Source organism: Falco biarmicus, chromosome 7 (genome assembly GCF_023638135.1).
Source record: "Falco biarmicus isolate bFalBia1 chromosome 7, bFalBia1.pri, whole genome shotgun sequence".
In the NCBI taxonomy this organism is placed as follows: Eukaryota; Metazoa; Chordata; class Aves; order Falconiformes; family Falconidae; genus Falco; species Falco biarmicus.
Genome location: NC_079294.1, coordinates 9413768 through 9440276, shown reverse-complemented (window position 1 = coordinate 9440276; position 26509 = coordinate 9413768). Strand labels below are relative to the sequence as shown.

At 46.4% G+C, this 26509-nt stretch overlaps 1 protein-coding gene across 2 annotated transcripts; it reads right to left on the bottom strand.

Moving 5' to 3' along the window:
- Positions 1–1028: 1028 nt before the first annotated feature.
- NEK9 (NIMA related kinase 9) lies at positions 1029–26509 on the bottom strand. 2 transcript variants are annotated; one of them, XM_056346599.1, is made up of 23 exons: positions 26224–26509; positions 25601–25630; positions 24627–24804; positions 21631–21686; positions 20692–20762; positions 18712–18817; positions 15919–16050; positions 14833–14943; positions 14177–14241; positions 13185–13235; positions 11985–12177; positions 10636–10780; positions 9492–9692; positions 9052–9098; positions 8053–8208; positions 7554–7662; positions 6847–7008; positions 6293–6463; positions 6006–6065; positions 5245–5435; positions 4860–5024; positions 3988–4200; positions 1029–3572 (listed from the first exon to the last, which is right to left on the bottom strand). In XM_056346599.1, exons 1-23 carry the CDS (start codon positions 26410–26412, stop codon positions 3450–3452), a joined length of 2925 nt encoding a protein of 974 aa, XP_056202574.1. In that variant the 5' UTR covers positions 26413–26509; the 3' UTR covers positions 1029–3449. The 2 variants fall into 2 exon arrangements, with proteins under 2 accessions (XP_056202574.1, XP_056202575.1); XM_056346600.1 differs by lacking the exon at positions 25601–25630.

Here is a 26509-nt window from a genome sequence, read left to right as displayed (position 1 = left end):
GTATTTAGTGGACTCTAAAAGTCAGCAGAGTGCAAATGGTGACTGGGGTAGACACAGAAAAGCTTTTGATACTGTAAAATAAATCTATCTGTTGGGGACTAAAGTGACAGGCAAACTGCTAACACAGAGATTGAAACTGTAGATTAAATGAAAGTTATTGGAATTAAATCACCAGGCTTCATTTATCATATTTGTTTTAAAGCTAGCAGTGGGCAGCTGACCCCTCTTTGCTGAGCTATTGTTTCAGGTCAAGACAGACAGCAGTCCCCAGGAAGTCTCTGATAACTGGTTTAAAACTTAGTAACAGTTTAGCCAAAGTATCAGGCTCAGGACCGAGATTTACTCCACTACTTTGCTATCATGGGCAGTGTTAGCCCGGCACTGCTCAAGCTATGTTATTCACACCAGCTCAGTTCCTCTTTGGCTACTGCAGTACAATCCCTCTTAAAGACATGCTGCATTTTCAGCGTCCAAATCTCTGGTGTATTTTAAGGCTTTGACCCAGCTCTACCTCTCAAGATATTTTACAATTTACTAAAAACCCTGATAAAGTATGACAGGCTTTAAGTACAGTGTGCAGGACCAGTTGGCCAAGCAGATGTCAGGCAGGTTCTCCCTTCTGTGGGCCTTAATGCTCAGTAGAAGCTGTTCTGAGAGAAACAGGTACTTCTTCCCTTTGAGCCTCTCTCTTCCTGTTACTCATTTCCCACTTGGCACCACTGAAATAAACACAAGCACAAAAGCCCCCTGACATCACTAGGAAGAGATGTAGCAGCAAGAGAAAAAAAGAGTCAGTTTGTTGTTTGTTTGGTTTTTTAATGAAGGGACACAGAACGTGACTTTTTTGTTTCCCCACACCAAAGAACCTGCCAGCCCACTGGCCCTCTTTCTATAAGCAAAAAACCCACCCCAAAACAACAGAATGCCATGAAGCCAGCTGAATATATGCATATTTTCCCTCCCTCTCTTGCCAAAAAAACAACCAACCAAACCCAAACCAAAAAACCAAGACTCCAAACACAGGAGAATGAGTTTAAACATTTATTTAAACAGAAACTCCAAACCACTCCACCCTTTAACCTTTCAAAAAAAGACAACGACAAACTAGTTTTCAGCCAGAGTGTCAGAGCAGGCATAAGTTGTGTTCCACTATAACAACTCAGTAGCAATACTAGCAGGAGACCAACACATATGCAGCTAGCACTGCAAGAAGGGGAGAAGTAAGAAGGGGTTTGAAACTGCTCAAAGGCACTTCTGCCCACTTGCCCTTCTGTTTTCAGCCCAAAACAAAGGTGCTGGCTTTAAACTGCTTTTTTGGTTGCATAGCTGGCTGGTGTGAAATCTGTGGTCTGTAACAGGCACAACCTGGATAGCGTGAATCCTCTAAGGCACATATGAGATTGTGGAACACAGGGCATCCTCTGTCAGGAACCCTCATCCTCCACTAGATCCAAGGGGAATCCAGTCTGTGCACCTAGCTTCCCAACTGCAGAGCATTGAGAAATGAGGATAGCAGTGCACTGCAGGAGAGCGACTCCCATCAGCTTGGTGCTTGCTTATTGGACATGGCTCAGGCTCAACTCTTCACTCCTCAAAGGCACTGCTGCAATGTGACCAACTCAATCATTTCCAACTGCAACAACAACCCTCAAGCCGGGACCCTAACCTGAGAACTGGCTTCAACGCACATGGGGGAAAGGAGAGCAGTCACAAGGGCAACCAAGTGATGCGGCTGTGCCAGGGCGCCCGGCACCCACCACCTCCCAGGAGGGCTGTCCTCCTGCCCTTCCTTCAGGAACAATGGATGAGCACACTGGTACAATCCTTGCCCTGGACACTGCGCTGGAGAGACTACACTTGGTTCAGCTCCAAGATACTAGCAATAGGCACCGAAGAAATATTGAAGGAGCATAAGTTTTACAAGCAAATGGTTTGACATCCATCTCTAGAGACAAATGGGGAATGCTGGCTCCCCCCAAACAGTCTCTCGAAAGAAGTAGTCTAGGAGAGGTGACAGGATATCCAACTCCACTAGACCTAAGGCAATTCCAGTGACATGCCATTGATGGGGATGGTTTAAGCCTGATGAAATCACCTCACTCTCACAGCAAAGGTGAGAGGCACTCAGGACTCCTTAGAGGTGTCACGTAAGGCGGAGGAGGCAAGCTGCTCCCAGAGATCCTACCAATCCCATAAGCTTACTTCAAAGTCAGTTTGCTAACAAATTTAAGGGGAATAAAATTAACCTCATTCTCAAACAGGAAATGAGGAAATCTTGAGCATCTGACCATACTTCTTCCCATCTCCAATTTTCTTGGGAAAGCCTCTTGCTTCTAGAAAGAAGGTGAATTCCAGACAGAGACTTGATCATTCCTGGTCATTGGGGAAGGCTGCATCCTGTGACCACAGCATTAATGACCCCATTCTGGGTAGGAAACTGCATTCCAGCTTCATCAAAACACTGAGTGGAAAAACACTGATTCTTCCCACACCCACACAGAGCGTGGGCACCAGGGGCTGAGGAGAACAGAAGCCAAGCAGGGAGCAGCTACAGGCTTATGCCAAGAAACCAGAAGCTCTGGCATCCAATCCAAGTTGAACAGCTGGAGCAAGAAATGGGTGGCTTAGTCTGAGGCCCAGATGCTTGTCATCTGGTTGGGAAGCAGGTGGTCTGAAACCGAGAACTAGAGATCCCATCTCAGATAGTCCCTGCTCCTGCTGTTGGAAACAACACCGGATTCACTCATCTCGATGCACTGCCTGGAAGTTGGAAAGCTCTAGGCACCCAGAATAAAGCCTTTAAACTCTTGTCTGTATGGGCCACTGGACACAGCCGTATGGCCAGAAGCTGTGCCTCGAGGCCAGGGACATGCCGTCTACCATTATCTCCCTAAGAGGAAGATCTCTGTTGCCTCCAGAATGAGACCTTCTCTGCTCCCTCTGCCCCTCGGCAGCGGGGAGCAGCCTCACCGGCTGGGCCTTACCATATGGTAGGGAGAGGATCCAAGTCCTTCACCCCTCTGAAGTGAAAGTGGCGAGTCTTAGGGTTCAGCCAGCTTCAGTACAAAACAAGTCTCCTCCTCTCATCTAGAGATGCAGTGATGAATACTGGGGTCCCAAAGGCAGCTCCCAAGAAGCAGTGAAACAATGAAAGGGCCACAAGCTGCTACTGGAGCTGTTGCCATAATGGGGCCATTCTGCCTCATGTGCAGAATTGACAGGTAAGGTACAAAGAGGAGCTGCTGCTGCTTCAACCACTGAGCTGGCCTAGAGCTCAGGGGCCCTTCCTCTCTCAAACTCACTCCTAGTTCGTATCAAACGTACATGGGTGCTGCTCTGGAGCCTCCGGCCTCGCTCCTTGTCTGCGAGTGACCTGAAGCCAGGAAAGCCGCTCTCTGCATTCGGTTAGTGTGCTGTGAAATTAGATGGATCCCAGTGGGCTCAGGAGACTAGAGGCTGGAGCGGCACGAGTCCGTTCCCAGGAGACACCAGGAATCTGAATCCAAGTCAGGTTTCGGATCCACTTCCATCTCCTCTTTGGCTGTCTGTGTTCCTTTGGAATGAACCTCCACCTGCCAAAACACACAGCAGTTATCCAAACAGCTCTAGGACTAGCTGCAAAGAAGCTAAGAGCCACAGAAGGCACAGTTCCTATTCTCCACATCCCTTTGTAACTCCCCGCGACATCTGACCACCCATCCCTTCTCATCAGGAGATGATGAGAATCCCAGGGAATCCCAGACAATGAGGTCCCTCAAGGACTAGGCTGTCCTCACAGGAAACTCTCTTCTTGGCTTCATTCCTGTTGCTACTACCAGAGCCTACATCAGCAGCTCAAAGCAGAGCCAGGCATCATGCTCAGTGTCCCCCTTCTGCTCTAAGGGAGACATCTGTTAAGAGCTGCTTCCTGCTGCGCAGCCTCTACAATCCATGCAGGAGTGCAGTGAGCCCCGAGCATGGATGTGCACCCAGGTGACAAGTCCTCACCTGCTGCATTCCCTCCATCCCCCTGCAGAACCGCTGGAGTTGGGCACTCAGACGAACAGTTTCCTGCTGCAGCTTCTTCTGATCATCCAGACACTGTAAAACCAGGCCTCGGAGGTGCGTCACCTCCACTTGCAGAGCACTGCACATGCAGCCCACAACAGGAGATGTAGCCTTCCCTTCGCTGCATGGCAAGGTTGGACTCAGACAAGCAGGCTGCAGAGACATGGAGAGAAGTCAGGCCAGATCTGACTGCAAGGCCAGGAGTTATATACGCCACAAGAAGAAACCGTTCACAGAAAATGTCACCCCAGCTCATTTCCCAGCTTCCCAAACTTCTAGCAGCCAAGGTCAGCAAGCTACTAGTCATTATGTCTTCAATACAAAGCCACTAACTTCCTCCTTTTTCTGGGAAAGCTGCTCCTGTCCTCCTATCATCAAAATCCACCTGGTTTACCCCTCTTTCCCTAAGCCTGGGATCTGTGCCTGCTCTATTCCAGGAGTTTTCTGTCCCAAAAGTAGTCTCACAGGTTGCGGTTTCTCAGTGATTTCCTGTATCAGTGCTTCTTTCTATCTCACAGCAATTTCTGCTTTCTAAATTTCTATCTTCTGCTAGGCTTCTGGGCTCTAGGCTTCTCTTCTTTAACCATATTTTTCCACAGAACTGATCTCAGTATTTTCAATCTGACAAAGCTCAAGCTTCGTGTTCTAGATTCCTATGAATTGTTCTCTTTGCAGCATCATCTCTGATTATCAACAGCCCTCTTTTCCTCATCCAGATGAATTAGGCCAATCCAACACTCTCTTCTCAGCTCTCCCCATAATTCAGATGTTGCCATTTATGGTCCCAAACATCTTGGGGTGGGTAACATTACCCAGGGTTCCATTTTGGGATTGTTTAATCCAACAGGTTCCTCAGAGGCCACTTTGAGTCCTTGAAGTTTCTGGTAGGGGAGAGTCTCCTTCTCAGGCTCTGAAGATGCCATGCTCAGAGGAAAGGGGCTGTCAGGCATGGGGATGAATTCAGCATTCTCCAGTTCCTGGATACACAAAAGCAGCACTGTCAGGCCTGCCTGCCTTCATCTCCTCAACCAATGCACCCACACCCTCTTGTGGTAAAAAAGGCAGTGAGGCTTAAAGGGCTCCCCGTGCAGCACAGCTCTGAGAAGCTTTCAGAGCATCCCTTAAAGGTGGAAGGGGCCATTTGTTTTTCCCCAGCCTAGATCCCCAATTTAAGGCGTTTCTGAGACCCCCACTTACCTTCCGTAGCCAGCCAGGGCAGGAGCTGCTGTCGGAACTGTTGCCTCCCTTAGCTTCTGTGGTGCTGATCCAGCCCCCCAGCTCACGATCTGCCTCCATTGTTCCCCGAAAGCCTCCACTGGGATTGGGGGTCTCCGCTTCCTGTTCATTATCTTCTTCCTCTCCTCCTCCAGTTGTGCAGCTCTGAGCCACTAGCAAACAAGAGTGAAAACTTTATACTTTCCCCACCTCTGCTATTCCCATTGTCAAACCCCAACTGGAGCAGAGAAGATGCAGAAATTTGGGCTGTAAGGCCAGGATGAGAGCACATGCTAGTGGCACCTCCCTCAACAGCTCATCTCCTAACACTCCCCGCAGGCCTCCCCAAAAGGGCTTGCGTGCAGCAGTTTTCTGCAGCTTCTTGGCCCCAGCCCTCCCACAGGTCCAAGAAACTGGACTCCGTCTCTCCCAGCAGCTGCCCCATAGCCATCGTTCCCTCATCAGCTCCCTTCAGTGACTTCCTCACAGCTTTTCCCTGCGAAATTGAAGTTTGAGAACTACAAACGCCTCTCTGCATCCATGTTCTTCCGCCCATTAACAGTTCTCCCTTTCCCAGCTTTGGGCCATCCATTCCCATGCACGACACCAACTGGATTTCCTCCTTTTCACCTCTTCTGTGAGGAGTTTCACACAGAGAAACAATGCAGCAGGACCAGACTGCACCCACTCAAACCAACCACTGAACGGACTTAAACCACTGCTCCCCAGGGCAGGTTACTCACCAGTACCAATGGACAGGCCACTGCTGTTGGATCGGATTGTTTTAGAGTTCAACACCTTTTCTGTAAGGAGAGAAGCATGCTTTCAGTTAGAGTGCCGCATCAAAAGCAAGACAACTCCTAGAGGCACACAACAAAGCCAATGTTGCAGGCCTAGAGCTCCGAGCGGCTTGCCACGTTCCCCCACACCACCCTGGCCTGTTCCCAGGCAGGATTTATAGCCCAGGTCCTGGCAAGCAATACATCATCATAACCAAAATCCCAAAATTTCATCCTAAAGTGACACTTACCAACAATGATGATGGTGTGCCAGCCACGGCATGACAGGTCTGGAACATGATGCAACGATCCAAATATTGGCCGAGGCCATGAGGTACAAATATCCGAGCCGTGAGCTCTCTCAGTTGATGTCATTGCCAGGCGCCCATTCCCACCATTACCCCAGGCAAAGATATGGTTGTCTGAGGAAAGAGATTCAGAAGCCTCAGTTCCCTCCCTCTCTCCCTCTTGATCAGTAATTGCTACAGGGATCACAGCCTTTCTGCTGTAACTGCTATCCCAAACTATCTAATCAACCAGCTCCATTTTGCCAGTGGGAGAACAAACTGGTAACAACAGTAAACTGGTAAAACAGGCAGCCACCCAAGCTGGCACTCTGCAGCCCCAGGGACAGCAAATGCTTGGCACTGTGCTGGGTCAGCTAACAGCCTCCAGTCTAGGAGGATTTCTTTATTTCAGTGCAGTGCTGCGGGGGTGGTCTAGGAAATGATCAGTGGGAGTCAGTTAACCACCCTGCAGATCTAGTTCAAAGGAACCCACCACAACTTTGCAAAGACCCACTCACCGTCAGTAGCAGCTATGGTGAATTCATCTCCACATGAAACCCTTATCACCTGCTTACCCCCCAGGGGGCCTCCCAGCAGGTTAATTCCCAGGTGCTTCTTATAGTCCCCAACACCAAGCTGTCCACACTTGTTGGAGCCGAAGGTCAGCAGGCGGCCTCGCTCTGAGAGGAGGAACGAGGAGACAGTCACAGCAAGGACCCAACTTGGGAAGCAGCCATGCATGCAGAGAACTAGCAGCAACAGCCCACGACCAGGAACAACTCTGCTGAGAAGCCAGCCAGGATGGGAGGGGACAGTGCCACCCAAGAGGAATGGCTTCAGCCTGGAAACACTTCCCCAGTTCCTTCTCCTATTGCTCCCCTTTTCTGATGCTGGGGGCTGGGACTCCTCCCTCCCAGCCCTCTGACTGGTGTCACCTGGGCAAAGCCTAACTCGGTCATAAACAATTCCTTCACTAGCGTAATCCTTCCCCAAACCTTTGTTTTTCCCCTTTAAAAAAAATGAAGGCTGACCCAGAAGCTGATGCTGCTGCTTCAGCTGGCCAGGAGGCAACGCTACTGAGGAACAGGAATCCTGGGCTCCGGGAGCAGGCCTAAGCCTTGCTACCAAGAGCACAACCCTCAATGTCAAGGGTCAGGCTGAAAGGGCAAAGCTGATGTAAAGTAATCCAGCAACCAGTATCCACTTCTTAATACACAGGGCTCACCATCAATGGAAGCTGTGTGTGTCTTCCCTGGAGAAATGGTACGGATCTTGTAGAAGGACAGCTGCTTGGCCAGAGTAAGGGAAGTGGCATATGGCACCTCACAGTATGTCTGAGAAAACACACGCGGATAAGCAGAGAGTCAAAACCCACATTCATCAGCTAAGATCTACTCAAGCAGGTCTTGGCAGACCACAACATTAACCTAGACAATCCCAACATGGGTATGGAAAAGAACTGCCAGAATCCATGTCACTGGCTAAGTCACCCTGGAGCAGCTCGCTATCCATTTCGCTACCTCAGACCTGATGTCAGCCCATAGGGCAGACAGGAAACTGAGGAACAAACCACCTCTTCCCACAATCCCAGTATCCATTGTCTTGGACTGGAACTAACAAATTGGCACAAAGCTAATGAAGGCTTGGTCACTCTCACAGGACCTCCATTTTCTCATATACTACTGACTGCTGGGAGCTGGAGCCAGGGACCCAAACGCACTTACGTCATGGTTGATTATCCCTGATGTGCACTGATTCAGGCCCAGCTTGTTGAACTCGTTGAGTCCGCATGCCAATACTTTGCCTGTCTGAGTGAGCAGGAAAGTACCATCACAGCCACAGTGAACGGACACAATGTTTAAGGTCTTTGGAACATCCACCTGTGTGGAAGAAATATATCCCAAAAAATGAAAATCCCAACACCTACTACACTGAAGCTGGCACACGGAAAACATATGGGGTTAGAGCAGCGGTTCAGCTAGTCTGGGCCCTGACAATAGCCAGTGCAGTTCTTTTGAGTGAGGGGGGTACCATGAAGTCTATAGCATACCGAAACTCTGGTCACAACGCAGAAACTCAAGGCATCCTAGACCTTGTGTCCAGACACCAGTGAGCCAGCACAGGAACCAGAAACGTGGTGCACAGGCATCCTGGCCAGCTGGGGTCCACAAGCACCAGACCCAATTAGCTGAGCAGGGCTGGGTCTGTGCTGCGTGGGTGCAATACCATGTGATCGCGGATATTTGTCCTCCAGGCACATATTTGTTCCTTTCTAACCCCCAATGGGTTATATTATCTCATTACCCCTAGCACTGTATTTCAAGAGGGTTTTACTTGCAACTCATCTTTAACTCATTATGTCAAATTGAAAGACCCCCAGCTGTTTGCACTGCTGCAAGTTTCCTCTACAGCCCCGAGGTACACAGTTTGGTATTTCCTACTACAATTTCTACAACAATAAGTTTGGCATTTCCAGTTCCAGCGTAGAGATCGGAGCAATCAAGCTCTAAGTCACGATGCTGGCTGGATTGGGAGTGGTATGCCCCTCTGCCATGATCTCTAGGAAGAAATTAAGCAAAATGAAGTGATGAAGAAAAGTTAAAACCCTCGCAAACTCTATGATATCTCAGAAAAACACCTGAACCTCAGGCAGTTAATATTTCCAAACAGCAACTAATTTGGATTTACGCCATGCAGATTTGGAGAAGTAGTCACAGCCCTACCTTCTGAGGGGTGTAGTGATCTTCTTCTGAATCCAAGCCCAAGCGCCCTGCACCAGTGAAAACACTGCAGTTAGAAATGGCCTCACCAGGTGCCCATCCCTAAGGAATGGTATTGTCTCACCACAGTCCCAAAGGCATCTCCCTCCAGAACTAGAAACCTGCTCCCCTACGTGCACCGTTGCCTGCCAATCCTCAAGGTAACCCAATCCCACTCACAGAAAAACTGCCCTACCCAGATGGAAGCCAAAACTAAAGTGCCAAGTACTCAGTCCCCGGTTCCCCTTTCTTACAAGGAAAGAAAGCCCCAAAGATACAATGTTCTTTGCCTCCTGGTGCACCCAGACAGCCTTCACCCAGGGCCTGCATTACACACCTGCACCAAGCCACTTTTTCGAGGCATGCCCCAGAAACCCTCTAGGTTCCAGGGAGACTCTACCTACCATACTCTCCACAGCCCCAAGTGTACACTTCTCTGTTCCTGGTCAGCACTGCCACATGGTTATCTCCACACGAGACCTGCTCCACAGGGTTGGTAAGAAAGAAATCCAGCTGCAGGGGCTCAAGCACTTCAGAGCCATAAGCCTTGTCAACGCCAATGCATCCGTAATAGTCCGAGCCAAAGGCATACACCTGGCCCTCATCTGAAGGACACAAGGGAAGCTTGGTCAGCACAAAGAGCTTGTATTAGGTGGCATATTAACCTCTTAGGGCACGGCCGGAACAACCTCTTTTCTGTAATCCTCCTCCTCTTTAGTGCAGAACAATGTGATCAGGAGATAAGGAGTGCTTTCTTGTTCATGTTAAGATGGATGACCTTACTCCACCACCTTCAGCTATTTCAGGCCACCAGCGTAAAAAGATCTTGCATTGAACCTGCCACTTTCTTTAACAGAAACCCCAAAATCAATCCTGTAGCTCCCTAAGTCACTCCTCCAGCACACCAAGCATCTGAGCTTATCTGTCAAACCTCTGCTTTTCCAGCACTGGCAAAATAAGCTGGAAACTACCTTCTTCAAGATTTGTTTTCATGGGTAAAGCAAGAATCAAATTCTTCCGTAACAGACAACACCACAGTTAACAGATCTTCAGAAGTATGAGCAGGGTTAGGACTAGAGACAGCTACCAAGTCTCAAGCTTTCTGAATTAAATAGCAAATCTCAGATACACATCTTCTTTTATCATTGGGTGATTCTTTCCCCACACAGTCCAAAAAGAGTCTCAAACACATTTACATTCATGACTTTCAGCTCCTCTGTCTTTAATACAGGCATGTATGGAGGCACCACATGCAACAGCAGGGACTCCGCACAGCCACAAGGAGCTGTGCTCAGCACCCAGCATCATCATCAAAACAAAGCTCATCCCTAGCAAAACACCCAGCCTTCTAGGGAGTCAGTATTGTCCTCTGTAAAATAGTGTTGATCTATCTCCACTACTGTACCTACTACTGTCAAAACTGAGGGGTGAGTAACATATGAGGCTTTCTCCTTTGTGCACAAAGCTGCTCTGCTAATCTTACTGTGAAGGCAAACACCTCCACAGCACAGCAAAGTGAGGGGATGCTGGTCCCCTTCCCTCTCTCACCTGTGATGCACACTGTGAAGTCATCTCCACAGGACACCTGGCGAATGGCTTTTCCCTGAAGCTTCTCAACATGCTTTGGCTGCCGGTAGGAGGCTCTGTCTCCATGTCCCAGCTGCCCGTGCAACTTGGTGCCACCCTGCATATTCTGCAAGACAGAAACCTCTGGTAAGGTTATGTACCCACAACTCCAGAGACAGTGCCGATAGTTATAGCACCTCAAACAAAAACCAGAAGACAACAAAGAGCACGAGAAAGTGTGTTAACTACTCTAGGGAAGAGACTGCTATCTGTGTAGTGTAACAACATTCTAAATGCAGCACAGGCTTTCAGGCAGTTAGGTACTAACAAGGAGTGACCTGGTCTCAGGCCACCAGCTGGTGAGGAATCCCTGCTCCTTTCTCATTTGCCAGGTTTGATACAGGACTGAAATTATCTTCGGCTTTTGGACTTACTTTTCTAAATCCTAATGGCTTGAAAGAAACCCATAACATAAAACAAATGTCACCGAAGTGGCCAGACCTACCAGTGCTACAGGAAAAACAAAACAACTCTGAGTAGTGTGAAGCTAAAACTAAAACATTAACAGCCAGATGGAAGTTTTCAGTGGCCATTCTTGCAGGAACATCCAGCAAATTACTTCAAGTTGCTCTCCTCCCATTTGGATGTCTTTCTTCTCTCACCCACCTAAGGGTAATTTCTAATCTGTCTTAACAGCTTCTGTATCATCAATACAAAAGCCTGTGGAAGCCTGGAGATGCAGAATACCTCCACATCACCGACCATCTAAGCCTGAGAAGGCTGGATTCAATTGTTTTAAATGCATTATATGCCAACATTTTTTTACTCACTTTAAACTATTACAGAACTTCCATTCATCATAAAAAGCGGAGTTGTTTAGTATAAGACATATCTAGTTTCACCCACAAGTTGCCTGTATTACAATGAGGTCAACTCATGTCACCCGTTCTGATCTCGGAAAACCTTCCTCAAAAACGCATAAAGCCAACAGAACATCCTAAACCCTCCACTGCATTTCTAGTAGTCAGGAAGGGGAGGAAAAGGTGTCTGATTCTGTGTCTGAGCCCACAAGACCACCATTTACAATCCTCAAGCGCACAGCAAGTCTCCAATACACCTCCTGTCATGACGGAAAACTTGAGAAACACACCTGCCTTGGAGACTTGGGTCAGCCCCGAAGCAGACAGCCTCACAGCGTCCACTATAAGCAACATTTCTCCTTTTCCAAGCCACTCTCCCATCTAATTCTAACAGGCTTACTGAATGGTCTGTGGTGGATCTGGACCTTCCTTTCCCACCCTCACCCCCTTCCTGCAGTTTCTCTCACTTACCACCCAGGTGTAGAGCTCCTTCTCCACCGTCACCACAGCAAAGTGAGTGTTACCAGCACACACCTGGCGTGCGCTGCAGCCACTTTTGATGGCATCCAGCTTCTGGGGGGTGGACTTCCCACCCCCCCAAACATACACCTCACTAGTGCGCGAAGTCACCACTGCAATGGGAGCCTCATTCATGGTACTTGACCTGCACAAGATCCCCCCCGACAAAACACACAGGCTTTTAATGAGGAGTTCACATTCACTGTCATCACTCATTTTCCTACTGTTGTCTATCGGTTTCCCCTTCATGACCACTCAGGGTTTTTCTTTTCACAAACTTCTGAACTCTTTTTGTTGAGTGGTTGTGAGGCCTCAACTGCTATAGAGAGACTCAGGTTCAAACCTGTCTCAGAGCAGCACAGAAAGCAGCCCCCAGGAAGCATTTTAACAAGCCTACAGTCTAATTTGACATAATTTAAAAAGACTGGGCTTTCACTGAATGGCCACGGTGCTATCCTCATTTGTGAAAGAGAAAAAAAAAAGCCTTACAAATGGTCACGAAATCTAGCTCAGAATATAGCAGCATCCAAAAGCTTCAAACTTCCCTCTTTCCTCTTGTATACAGTCTGCGAGCAACCCATGAACTGGGATAACTTCACATTAAGCGCTCAGATAGTAGTTCCAAGTTTAAGAGGGAAAAAAAGGTTAAATTCTATCTGACAAATCAACAGAAAAAACAGCTATATGTGTCACAGAAGCTACCTGCTTCATGGAGCAACCCTGCCTACAGGCTTGCTGTGGACTGTGGAGAACCTCTGCATATATCCAGTTTTTTGAAAGATATCTATGTTCGTTTAATATTCAACATCCAGTCACATTCCTCCTGCTGAAGGGAATCTGCATGAAAGGGGGGATCTACATTACATCCTCAGATATGCAGGCTGTAAAGACTACATCCTCAGTAGGGCAGATTAGAGCTGTATGGGACCTGCTGAGGTAAGGCTCCAGCCATACATATAAGCAGGATAAAAAAGGCAGAGTAAAATGTGGGACAATAACCACGTAACAACTATGTCAAATTCCTAGCATTTAGGGATCTTCTGAACTACACTCTTCCATTAAGATTGTCACGAACTAACACTCTCAGCAAAGTTCCTCTCTGGGGAGCTGTTCTCTCCAGACTTCCTTTCAGACACATGCCCAAATAATTACCTTGGTCGCTTATTTGGCCCATTAAGCAGTGTGACTTTCTCTTCCATCTCCCTGCCAAAGGAGAAAAAGCATTTTAGGAAACAGTAACGTCGCCCAAAGCAATTTACTGACAAGCAGCACACACAGACCGGTTTCCTTTCCAATCAAATGCTGCTCCCTCTTGGAAGAAATGTAGCAGTTATTTACCAGCTCACAGCAATACACAGTAAGTAGGGCAGAAGTAATGTACCATACAGCTAACAAACTTCCAGAAGAGCTGAGAACAACAAACTACATACATACCAGAATGTGGCCAACCAATACCCATATAGCACAAGAATGATCTTATATGGCTAAATATCAGGATCTGAGCTTTTACCAGTGCATACAGCAAGACAAAACGCAAACTTTGCTGACCACCAAAAAGAATCTTGGTATAAAGGACTAAGTCTGCCGTTCCCAAAGTCACCAATGTGGGATCCAAACAGTCCAGAATTATGGTCCACCTTTCATAAAAAGACAGCGTGTACAGGCTGATGTCAAACTAAGGTAAAATGGGCCACTTTCAAGGCAACTTTCTCCAGAAGACAGAGGCAACAAAGGGAGAAAGTGAAAGTTTCTACATTGGATGATACATTATTTTAAAAGGCCTTTTCCAATGAGCATAGGAGGATCTCTGTGACCCTTCGTTCACAGAAATTTGAAGAGCAGGAACCAGCAGTCCTCAAAGGAGCCTCAGAAAGGGATGCCTCAAGGTTCTCAATACAACAGCTTCTAAGACAAAGGATGCTGAGATCCTTCTCACCATACCCATGCACCAACAGAACATCAGATCAGAAGACAGCAAGAATGCACTCCTCTCCTAAAGAGGTAAAGTATACTTCAACAACTGCGTCACATCAGCCCAAATTAACTTCAGGACTTTGCCTCAAAGCATAAATGCCACTAGGCTGCACAAACCCTGCTGTTCTCCCCAACACCTGTCCAGGTTTCAGGCAAGACCATCTGATTACCTCCTGCGTTTGCTGAGAAGGGGATGTTCAAGCAATTCATCTGCAGTGGGTCTCTTCTCTGGATCCTGAAACAAGTGAGCAACAAGTCATTCTCTGGGAAATGCTCATCATCTACAAGGAAATCTTGGGCCAGAAGACCTCATTCAAGCCTACATGGACCTCCTTCCCTGACTCCCTTCAGAAGGGAAAGGAATTCATTCAAATATTAGGAATGAATAGGGATAAATGCCAAGGATGTGCAGGAGGGACTTCCATGCTCTGACAGTATCAATAATATGTTTGTTTTCAAGGCATTAGTTCCCTACAGCAAGCCAGTCACAGTCAGAAAGTCAGAACCTTAAGAGACTGTAGAGACAATATTCCCACCTCTGCAGCATTGCATTAGAAAATAATTGCTTCTGCCAGCCCATTAAATAATTGGTGTCAGCGTAAACTCAGCACCTGTCCAGAGCCTGCCAGACTGAATGGCATCTTGAGACAATGCTTTCAGAGACCTGGAGGAAGCCCAGCCCTAGCGATGCCTCAGGCCTCACAGAAATTACCCTGCATCAACAGCCCTCATGCTGAAACAGGCATGTCATTCCCCTTCACCCCTGAACTCCATGGCTTAGGCAGCTGGGAAGGGGTGTTTGAAAATTAAAAAGTACTTCACCAACCTGATCAAGGCAGGAATTCACCATCTGGATCAGCTCCCGGGAGTAGACAGTGGAATCAACCTCCATGGCACGATTTCCCTGTACAATCTTCACACAAAGGTTCAGGGGATTCTAGGCAGAAACCAAAAACCAGCTGTAAGGGAACTGAACTGGACAATGTGTCCACTGGGGAGAGATGCTATAAGGCCACCATTATTTTTTTTTGCTCCTTCTCTGATCAGGACACATCCCTCTGCTTCCCTGCCTAGCAGGTTCTCCAAAAACTTAATAATACTTCCTGCAGAAATGGTACCTCTGATAGGCAGGACTTGGTGGCAACATCCAGCTTTTCACCAAATTCCCTAACAGTGGAGGGAGGACAAGTGTCTCTCTGCATGGAATCTCCTATGCAGCATATTGCCATTGAAACACTGCACAGCAGCAAAGTTACAGGCGACTTGGTAGCCATGATGAGAGGATGTCAGGAAAGGATGGTATTTTCACATTGTCTCTTCAAGGGTTACAAAATTTTGCACCATGGCAGCTACCAGCTTTTCCCATCTATGGGCTCAAGTTCGCAAATCACACATGCCAGCCAGCAATGCTCCCTTTCAGCCTCCTCATGCCAGCTTGACCACCAGCTTCTCTTGCACCCAAACTTCGAGAAAGTGTAAGAGGATTAAATCCTATGAAATCCGAAGGCTGGAATTTTTCACTTAGAATGCTGCACAGAAAATTTGCGGACAGTAACGCTGAAAAAAACCCAAAAAACTACACAACCACAAACTTCCTCCTTGTAGAGAAAAGGATGTTTCATTCACAACCATGATACAAATGACCACAGCTTGTATTCTGCATCTGGTAAACCCAGGGCTGCAGACAAGGGTAGATTTGGCAGAAGCCAGAGACACACCTGCAGTGCAGGGTAGGGGAAATCGTGCAGACATTTCCTTTGGCTATAGTTGGCCCTCCCAGGCCACTGTTTTCTTAATCAGCAGATTCAAACAATGAAAGAAAAACATGAGCTAAGAAAGCTATGAGCCAAGTGCGAATCTCAGGGCGATAAAAAAATAAGGTTACTCAGTCCATCCTCATTTGCAGACTTACAGTAGCGTCAAAGGTCCTCTTCAGAGTAAGCAGCTCAAAGATGACACAGCCCACAGCCCAAATATCTGATTTGAAGTTGTATTTCACACCCTGGCAGAGTTCTGGGGACATATAATACGGAGTTCCCACCAACTAGGAAAAATAACATTTAAAAATCAGAAATGGTTTTCAGGAGTTCTGCATCCATCATGTTCACACATGTTCACACCATGAGCATTAGAGCTAGATGCAGCTATCACACAGCACTGAAGTGACACAGATGACAAAGCTCACCAACACGCTGGAGGGATGCGAACAATGAGCATGCTTCTTTGCTTCTCATCAACAAGCCTGCGCCTGAGTTTCTTAGAAGATCCTAGGCACCTCTCTGCTCAGATTCTGATGTGGTACACAGTTCTCAGTAGAGTAGTGGTCATGAGAACACAGTGAGGACTGCCCCCTCTCTTAAATATATTACATTTAGAGGTAATCAGGGGCTTACGTACTGACTGGGCATATGGAAACCCCAGGCATATGGAAACCTGCCTAAGAGGCTGAAGGAAAAGGTACCAAGCAAAGCTTCTAAACACAGATGCCAGCCCATGGCGATGGTGCCACTCTGTCGCATCACAAGGTACTGCCAGGACAAAGGCTACTCTGTCTCTGACAAAAAAACCAGGATACTTTTGGTTCAGTAAGTAGAAAGCTGGCTCAAGTCCCACCTGAAAGGCTTTCACTTCAGAAGTGGACTTTCCTCAACAACCGGTTTAAAACAGAACACCCCTCACCACACACAAAATCCCCAAATCCAGCACAGAACTACAGCAGCCCCCCCAGGAACAACAGAAATAGCGGCACAGCTCAAAGTCACAACAAGGAGACAGAGAACAAACAAGATAAAAGGTGTAAGAATGAAGCTTCCAGATGAATGGAGCTCATTCCCTAGCAAGGAACTAGACAGCGAAATAAAATGAGAAAGACAATTTAGAAGAAGGGGAAATATTTATAGTTGCCCTCTTTTCAACCCTCAGCAAAGCTCCAAGGACTACAAAGTTTGCCCTTCATTAGACTCTGCTAGTACACTGGATACCTAATGGGCACATTTAGAACCTCCATCTCCTTTCCATTTCCCATTACCAAGCGTGACAGCTAGAGAGCTGTGCAAGTCCTGGCCACGGGAAGGTTTAGAAGCCCAGCTATTTGGAGTATCAGATGGAGAACTAGGACACAGCGCCTAAACCTTTTTAAAGCAAAGGATAATGTACGCTTTCTGTAACACAGAGGTGTATTTTCGAAATCTTCCTTGGTAAATGCGAGAAAGAATGATAAATTAAGAGATCAGCATTTAGCAAGCAAACTTTTTACAAAATCACAGTTTGACTGTTGCAATCACAAATACTGACAATAACATGTTTTGCACCGTTTTCACAAAAAAATTACTTCCAGACTGCCGCTGGTCATTAGATCACAAACTGAGCCACTGGCACACTGACACAGCACATCCAGCATATACAGGATGAAATATGGTTGAAGGTATGTCTCAGAAGTAAAAAAGGAAAAAAAAAAAAGCTCGCAGGTATAGATGGAACACACACAACACAGGCAAAACCAAGCCTAGACATTCACAGCATAGACTGCACTTTCTCTGAGAACTAGAAGACTGTGAAAAACATGACAAGCAAAAGTGGTTTTGCTGCAGCCCAGCTTAAGTGAGAGCTTTATGCAGTAGCCTTGAGTTCCCACTTACCGTGCAACTGCACAATAGCGCTCATGTTCTGGAAGAAGGCTGGCAAGTGTTGAACTACACATCCTAGCAGAACACCAATAGCTTGCATTAAATCTAATAATACGGCCTGATGAGGGGAAGTGCAAGCTGGTTGGCTTGCATCCCAAACTATAATAAAGGCCTTCAGCAGATAGGAGCTCCAGACAACGTCTCCCCTTCCAAGCCTAGTGCTCACCACAGAAATTCATGGAGCTGGGAAATCCAAGCCGAGCCTTCCAGGTGCCTGCAATACAGCTTACCCTGTGTCATAACTCTGGCTGCGAAACTGCTTTGTGGAAGGGTCGGGAACAAAGCCAAGCTTGACAGCTTGGTAGAACTAATCTCTCCAGCAAAGCTTCGCCCCCCTCCAAGAGCATTATCAATAAACCATACACCTGGTTGCCATAAGAAGCACAAGTGCCTTCTTACTTCTTTGTAATTCAGTTCAGAGCCTGAGTATTAAAGAGACAGGAGATATATCTATGGCATGGTGCAATGTCACGCAAGCAAGTCCAAGCTATCTCAGATCCAGCTGAGGTAAAATGCCCCTGTTAGCACAACAGCATGACAAAATTAATTTAACTGACTAAGCTGCACTTAACTAGCCCAGAGGGAGAGCGGTGTACTGATGTGACTCTACTGCTATCTCTGTACCTTCAGATAGCACTGCCTTTGTATTACATAAATTCACCTATAGAAGTACCATGCCTAGGTACCAGGGAAAGAAAAGCAGCGCTCTGCAGCACAGCCACACTGGCTCTGGCAAAATTCCACGCCCACAGTGGCACTTATCTTTAGTCTACTGCTGCTTTGCAGAGAGACAGACCTCCAAAACGTAACCTTAGAGCAAGGATAACTGCAGGCTACAACATCCCAGCAAATACGCTGATGTTAGTGAGACAACACTGAGGGAAATCGAGGGGAGAGGGAAAGGAAAACCACAGAAGACAAGCAGCAAGAATGTACACCATCCCTGGTCTTCTGCAAGGCATGCCGAGATGAAAGGAAAAACAAACCTCAGTTTGCACACAAAGGCAGCAGATACTCACAGTCTCAGCCATAGAGTACTCGGAGTTCAGCTTCTTTGCCAACCCATAGTCTCCCAATTTAATCAGGTTTGCCTTGGTTAGAAAGATATTTAATGTCTTTATATCTCTGAAAGGAGAAAAAGAAATGCAGACACTCGAATATATTTCTGGGTTTCACAGTTTTCCACACGTTACTGCACCTCCCCCCCCAAATGAGGTACTTGCTATTCTGTCACACACACACAGAGCTCTCCGAAGGCAATTTGACCCCAAGTACTGGGGTAGTTATCCACGTTTTATCAATAACCCACATAAACACAACACAGTCTAAAAAGCTCAGGCTCCAGACACCTATATAAAGGCTACAGATCAAAGATAGCTCTTTTCCCCCTCTCAGTCTCTTCTCATATGAAGGTCATTGAGCAGGTCTTATTTTTCCTGGTTTTAAAAACAGACCTAAGCCAGGAGTCACTGAGCTCACCAAAAAATGTAAATTGTGCATGAATATGTATGTATGCAAATATAAATACACACACAAAGGGTGTGTAACAGATGCCATTCTACAACTACAAGTGTAACATCCCTCTACCTTACGCCTCAGGAACAACTCTTTATAATATGATGTACTATGCCCAGAAGATCAAAAGGCTGATTGCCACGAAAATGCAGGGTTCTGAAACTCATTGAAAACACTTTCTCCCAGACAGAGTAATTTATATGTAGTTTCACAGATTAATATAAGAGGCTGTAAATAGAGAGGAAGCCCCCGCAGTACGATATGCTTCCCATGGCCAACACTTCGTAACACCCCCTTTTCCTAACGTACCATCAACAACTTCCCAGTGTAGATCAGGACAACATCAAGTAAAGCAGCACTTTGCATTCATCCACTTGGGGCATCGCAAAGTCCTGGGTCACTCTGACAATGTCTGCAGCAGAAGGAAATCACTGCAAACATTTAAATAACTGTTCAATTCGTTATTATGGAAGGATCTGGGGCCACACATGTTCCTAGACTGGGAACCTTGCTGTGAAGATGGGCAACAGAGCTGGTAAGTAGGAAATCATCACAAAGTAGGGCAGACACGACATCTGCTTTAGGTCAAAAACTTCGGCACTACTTTGTTGACAGTAGGGTACCAACCCTTCATTAGCAAGGCTTGCCAATTACCAGACATTCAGAATGGCAGCAACCAGGATGTTATCCCACAGAAAACATCCTCACACAGCTATGCTCATTAGTTAGAGAAGGATGTTGTGCAGCACACGATCCAACCCCATGCTGGAAACAGTTGTCTACATGTGCGGTACTCCCCAGACCACCACAGCCTCCTTGAAGCACACATAAGCCAAGAAATTTACCCCTCCCAAACAGAACAGGGCAACAGGAAAAGGTAATTAGCTACTCATTAAAATCTCACAGTCAACGTCAAAATTACCACTACCAGCTAACAAGCTACGTTACCTCCTTAAATAATAGGCCCGAGAAATGAGATGAAGCAAAATACAGGACAGATCTTTGCATGGGTTATATTACAGCAATGCACAAATGCAAAGCTTTCATCATTGTTATCCTCCATGAATTACAGAAGGATGTACATGTTGGTTTGAAGCTATTAATTGCGGAATGGGTAGGAAGTACCTTTGGCCTGTGGTAACTGCTCTTCCTATCCACTTTAGCAAACTTTGTTTACATGCTATAGCAATAAAGAGCCAATTTACTTCCTTCCTGCATGGATGAACTCTTTTAACAGAGCTGCAGCATGAAAGATGGCAATTCCATTTTCACATACAACATTTATTGCACATTTATCAGAAGATGGTTTCTAGCCCAATAAAAATTCTTTACAGAAGTGATACTTCACATCTAGGCAGTCCAGCTACGCTTTGGAGAGAAGTTCAGCGCTTGCTTTAAACACAGAAACAAAGGCTACTCCATGTTCGGCACTCACATCCATGAACCACACCGGTTACCTCAGCTTCACGATATGCCACACTTACCTGTGAAGAATTCCTGCTCGATGAATGCAGCTCACAGCTGATGCTATTTGAAAGAGATACCAAACCACCATCTGCAAAGGTAGGAATAAAAGCTTTATGTGAGGCTCAAAAAAACCCCCCACAAAACCCCATACATCCCTGTCAGGCACAACGAAAGGGCCTGACTGTACCATTTAGATGCTCTTTCAGGAGCATGAAAATTTAGAATTCCCTGGCTTGGAAATCTCTGAAAAGATATTCCAAAAGGCAGATTGTTCTAGTGCCACTCACAGTGTCTGTCCTGACCAGCGCCAAAGAATTCAATGAGTGAAAAGACCTAGGAATGACAGCTAATGACCACCTGGGAAAGATCGACAGTGGGGCTCTCTGGAATATGAACTGTGACCATTTAATATTCACCAAGCACTGCAAGGCCTTAAAAGTCATTATGTAAGATAAATAAGTATAATCATTAACCACCTCAGCATCAGAACATTAGGTGGAAACAGACAGCGGAAAATAAGTTCAAAAACAATAAAGAAAAAAAGAAGTAACATGAAAAAAATCTATGGTGAGACAGATTCAAGGTAATTACTCAGAAAAGAACCTAAAAAATGGTTCAGAAGAGAAAGAAATTGAGTACCAACCAGGAAGAAACATAAAAAGAGGTTTAAAGTCAAAAGTTAGCCAAGGTCATAATGCAACCAAAGCCATTTGAGCATGTTTTTTCATTATTCCTCCCTTGGAAGTCTGTACTGTTTATAGACAGCCAAAAAGGAAAAATTAAGAGTTTCTGATAGTCCATAAATGCTTGCAATATTCAACAGGCGAGAAAGGATGTCAGTCCCCAGATAGACACAAAAATTCCCCACCAGCACTAGAGAAAAAATGTTGTTTAAGTACTCGGATCCCCAGAACATTAAGCCAACCCCACCACTCCCTCAAGCCGATCCAAATTACCTCTTCTTCAAATAACTTGTCTTTCTGCCGCAGAATCTTATCGTAGAGGTTCCCTCCTGTAATTAGAGCAAGAAAGACAGAGAGGTTCATCTTAGTTAATAGTAGCAGTTACTCTGCTCAGGTACTGCTGGGAATACTCAAATCCCCCAAGAGATCTGATGAATCACTACAGCTCTCCCTCAACACTCTTCACTTAAAACTGGTCAGACTCTCACAAAATTAAGTTGTTTTTCTATCGAAGAACTTTACTGGCATATCTAAGCTTAAGCAGAGATGATTCCTTTTTAACACCACCATTTAATACTATCTGAAAAGTGAATCAGTAAGATAAGTTTTTTACCTGTTAAGTGCCTCTTGGGATATGTAAACATTTATAACCTGTACACCAAATCACGTGTGAGATTGTCCTATTCAGCATTATTTATAAATAAATACATTTAAAAAAGAGAAAGAAAGCAATTATAAATTCAGAGTAGCCCCTGAAAACACAAGTTACTGTCTTTCCCCATTTACTGCCCAGCTTTGACATGCCTGTCTCCTTCATCTGCCCTGTCAAATACATCAATGCAGAAGTCACAAAGTGTTGACAGCAGCAGCACCACCAAAAGCCTGAAATCAGCAGACTCTTTAGGTCACCTCACAATTTCAAGACAGCCGACTGAAAATCAAGGAGAGCTAAAAGAAATGATGCTGAAGGCAGCAGGCATTGACACTCCTTTTCAGATTAGCATCCTACCAGTAAATCCCAAATCTCTGATCACATCCTGTTGCTATTCCATTTCCTAATTATCATATATTATGTCCTAACAGTAACGGAACACCAGGCCCTTTCCAATTCCCACAGGCATGGTGCAAGACATCTTTCTGCTGTATAATTTCCATGGGCCTATCAAGTTGTAGATGTCCAACACAGGTCACAACGGCTCCGTTGCCTACTGGGGGGACTTATTTCAGACTTCCACGTTTGGAAGATTTTTCTGATATTCTAATTAAGATCCCTTCACTTAATTTCTTTTCATTCAGCCTTGCTATAACCTCTCAACAATTCTTTTTTCTGCCTCATGTTCACATTTGTAAATTAACTACAAATCACCCTTCACATTCCCAAATTAACCAAATTATTAATTTCTGCCTCTTCTTATGAACCTCTTTCCTAGCAATTCAGACTGTGCAGGCTTTTAGTGAATTCTGTTTCTCATCTCTGATTTTTTGCCATCTTTTTTTGCAACATGAGAGGTACTACATCACCGAAATCCTACACAAGGGGACAAACTAGCTCTTGACTAAGACAATAAATACCTCTATGCACACATACTAAAACCAAATTACTTCCTTCTTTGTTTCATCTAATCACATCCAACCTTCTGACACTCTATACTCTCTTCAACAAATGTATGTTACAGGATGTTTCTTCCCAAATCCATTTCAGATGTATTCACTGGTGTTATGAAAAATCCAAGTCTTAATGGTACCATGATTTATATACAGGACTATAGGCAAATAAATCAGTAACTTGGCTTCCTCCCCTGTAAAATGGGGACAATATTTACTCAAATTTGGAAGTCTTTCCTAGATTTCCAGAAGAGATGTGCCAATTGTACAGTAAAAGCTCTGGATTCTGAGGAGTGTCTGATAGACACTAGTCCAGGCTCACTTTAAACATTACTCACAAATTATCTTGGACTTTTACACTGTGAAAAACCCACAGAAACTATTAATACATCAGCAAAACCAATATCCTGTACCACTCAGATGCAGGCAACGCAGGCTATATACTCATCTCTTGGTTATTGTTCCAAAGTAAAACAGTTTAGAGACATTAACAAACACGTACAGACATCAGTACTATGCAGCTTCTCTCTGTGCCCTCCAATGAATTTATAATGGACCCAAGCATGCAGTCTTTTTGGGGCAGCAAAATAACTCACACAGAGTATTCCTAAAATAAATGGGAGCACGGAAGAGCCAACATTCCCCTACTCTTGCACCCAACTCCACCCTGCATAAGAACAAAAAGCAGAGAAGCAAAACCAGCTTTGGCCAACCTGCCAACCAGGGTGTTCTCACAAAAATACTTGGTAACTTACTCTCCAACCTGTCCCAGTGAAAGCAACCTGTCTAAGATGATAACAACATGATAACAGCCTTTTCCACCAAAAGAAGGTTTCTGCTGATGAGCCAAGGCTTAACATAACCCCCAAACACACGCAGGATACCTAGTCAGGGGAGTTGTCCCACTCACCCCAATAGGAACCATATTGCAGTTCTAGGTACGTATCCTGTTCCAGCACCATTAGCCATATGTGACCTCCTCTTCCAGCTATCCAAGAGCAGCTGCAGCTTAGACCATCATATCAAATCCTTCCACCTCTATATCCCATCTGGGACCGTTTCCCCTGCAAACTCCAAAAAATACTACCTGATCTACTCTTGGACAGAATTTTAATGTTTTCTCCACCACCAGAAGGACCAGATTATTATTTTTTTAATAATAAACACAGAAGCTGATAGCACAAGGCAGGAAAAAGTCCTGACTGTGGTGTGCCAGTAGATTTTTAAAACTGATTTATAATTGCCAAATGGAGAGGTCTATTTAAGTGATGCTACTGACAAACAGCCCCACTCTGTACTGGCAGAGGCGCCTGAATATCCTTATGATCTTTTCCCGCTGTCCTCCTAAAAGAACACAGCAAGGCGCATTAGAAGCATACATTACCAATAACCAACTTCTTCCACTGCACCAGCTACTCAGAAGACTTGAGAAATCGCCTACTGCCTGAACTGCTTGCACTAACTACTGGGCTTCTTTCTTTGGCACCCGAGTGACAAAGCAGTCGAAGGGTTCTCAACCTCTTCTTCAGCAGCTATGCAGCAGAATTCCCCTCCACTCCTCTGCTCCCCAGAGGACACCCCAGGAAAACTTGTTGCAGGTTCTGCAGGAGGGTGACTCAGCAATGTGGCAGCTGCCTGTCTGTAAGTGGGAGTAAGGATCTCACCATTACAGTACTCCAGCTCAATCAGCAGCGTGGTGTTATCCATGAAGTGATTGTAGTAAGCAATGATGTTCTCATGCTGCAACAAGGCAAGAATAACGATTTCGTTCAAAGCATCACGACGCTCTTTTTCTGACAGCCGGGTCAGGTCCACCTCCTTCCACACTACAAGTGAGTCATCCTGAAACACAAAAATATCTTTTAATTAAAAACACGCTACTACAAAGAGAACAGTATGTGCCTTTACAGCAGGAAATTAAAATTTCAGGAAAGGTAAAAAAAAACTTTCCTGCCTCTTACAGATTTCGGACAAAGATTCTCAACAACAGTAAGTTTTGAAGTTTTCTGTTTGTTCCTAGGAATAGCGATGGCCTAAAGCCATCTTTCTAGCTGGCCAGCACTCGCTTTGACAAAAATAAAAAAATTTTAAAAAAAGGAAAAGAAAAAAACCCAAAAACCAAAACCTAAAACCCCAAAAAACATACTACAAGGTTTCCAGGGGAAGACACATAATTTGGTTTGTTCCAATGAAGACTAAACATACTCCAGTTCAATAAAGGCAGGACAGTATATTTCCAATCCCATAACTGTAGAATATTGCACGCCATAATCCATTACAACCACCCAGGTATTCCTAAAAAAAAATATACATAAAAAATATCACGGAAATGAGAACAAATCCAGTTTGCCCCTGTTAGGCCCATCCATGTTGTCAGACACACTATGAGTGATCTGTTAAGTGAACAGTGTTCACTTACAGCTGTTCAAGCCGTGACACCTTGGGGTGGCCTTCACCCAGAGAAAAACTGAAGAACTTGCCTTGGGAAGAAAGTCAAGCGCTTTTCTTTGACAGCCACTAAAAAGCACAACTATGATCAAACTGGATAGGACTAAATGACCTGGGAGCGAGAGGAGGACTGGCTTTGCAGCCAGCTGCCCCTGATTATGCTGAAATGCTGATGCCGCGAGAGAGTTACCTGTATGAGATGCCCCCATGTCCTCTGTGACTGGAATAAAACATAGAAAAATGAGGAATCTATTAGCGTCAGAAGAGTCTACACATCTCTCTACAGAACTTCAGGGGACCGAGCGACTGGCTCCCAAATGTGCTGAAACCCAGACCCTGCGCCCCTCGACAGCAAGGGCCGAAGTCACGGCTGTCAGTTGCCCAGAGGGCTGTCATCAGTCGCCCAGAGGGGGATCAATCGCCCAGAGGGGGCATCAATCGCCCAGCGGGCTGTTGTCAGTCACCCAGAGGGCCACTGGTGGCCCAGAAGGCAGTCAGTCACCAAGAGGGCCGTCAGTCGCACAGAGGGGCATCAATGACCCCGAGGGCTGTTTTCAGTCACCGAGAGGGCTGGTGTCGGTGGGCCAGAGGGCTGCCGTCAGTCGCCCAGAGGGCCGTCGGTGGCCCAGAGAGCTTTCAGTCGCCCAGAGGGCCGTCAGTCAGTCACCGCGGGGGCTCTCCGGGCGCCGGGGCCTCCAAGCACGCAGCCTCCGGAGCCCCCCGGCTCGCCCTGCCGGCGGCCCCCGTCCCGCTCGGCGCTGCCCCCGGGGGAGGAGGCGGCGGCGGGGATCCCTACGGGCGGAGGCAGCCTACCTCGGTGCGGCGGTAGAGGGTGGCCTCGCCGAAGGCGCCGCGGCCCAGGGTGCGGATGGGGATGTAGTGCAGCTCCTCCTGCTCGCCAGGCAAGCCGCCGCCGCCGCGGGAGCCGCCCCTGCCCGAGGACTCGCTGCCGAAGTCGGAGCTGATGGAGTCGCAGTGCCGCTCGTACTCGCCCAGCGACATGGCGGCGGCGCGGCCCGGCTCCCCCTCAGCGAGGCCCCGCGAGCCCCACGGGCTCCATGTTGGCTCCCCACGGCGACCCGGAACCGTTTCCTGCCGC

What these genes read in the sequence shown, in the direction of transcription:
- NEK9 (XM_056346599.1), bottom strand. Translation starts at nt 26,412, where the DNA reads ATGTCGCTGGGCGAGTACGAGCGGCACTGCGACTCCATCAGCTCCGAC. An exon ending in TGAATTCCTGCCTTGATCAG is followed by an intron (nt 14,242 to 14,832) that starts GTTGGTGAAGTA and finishes CACTTGTTTCAG; the next exon opens with GATCCAGAGAAGAGACCCAC. An exon ending in TGGCCTGTCCATTGGTACTG is followed by an intron (nt 5,436 to 6,005) that starts GTGAGTAACCTG and finishes CTTGTTTGCTAG; the next exon opens with TGGCTCAGAGCTGCACAACT.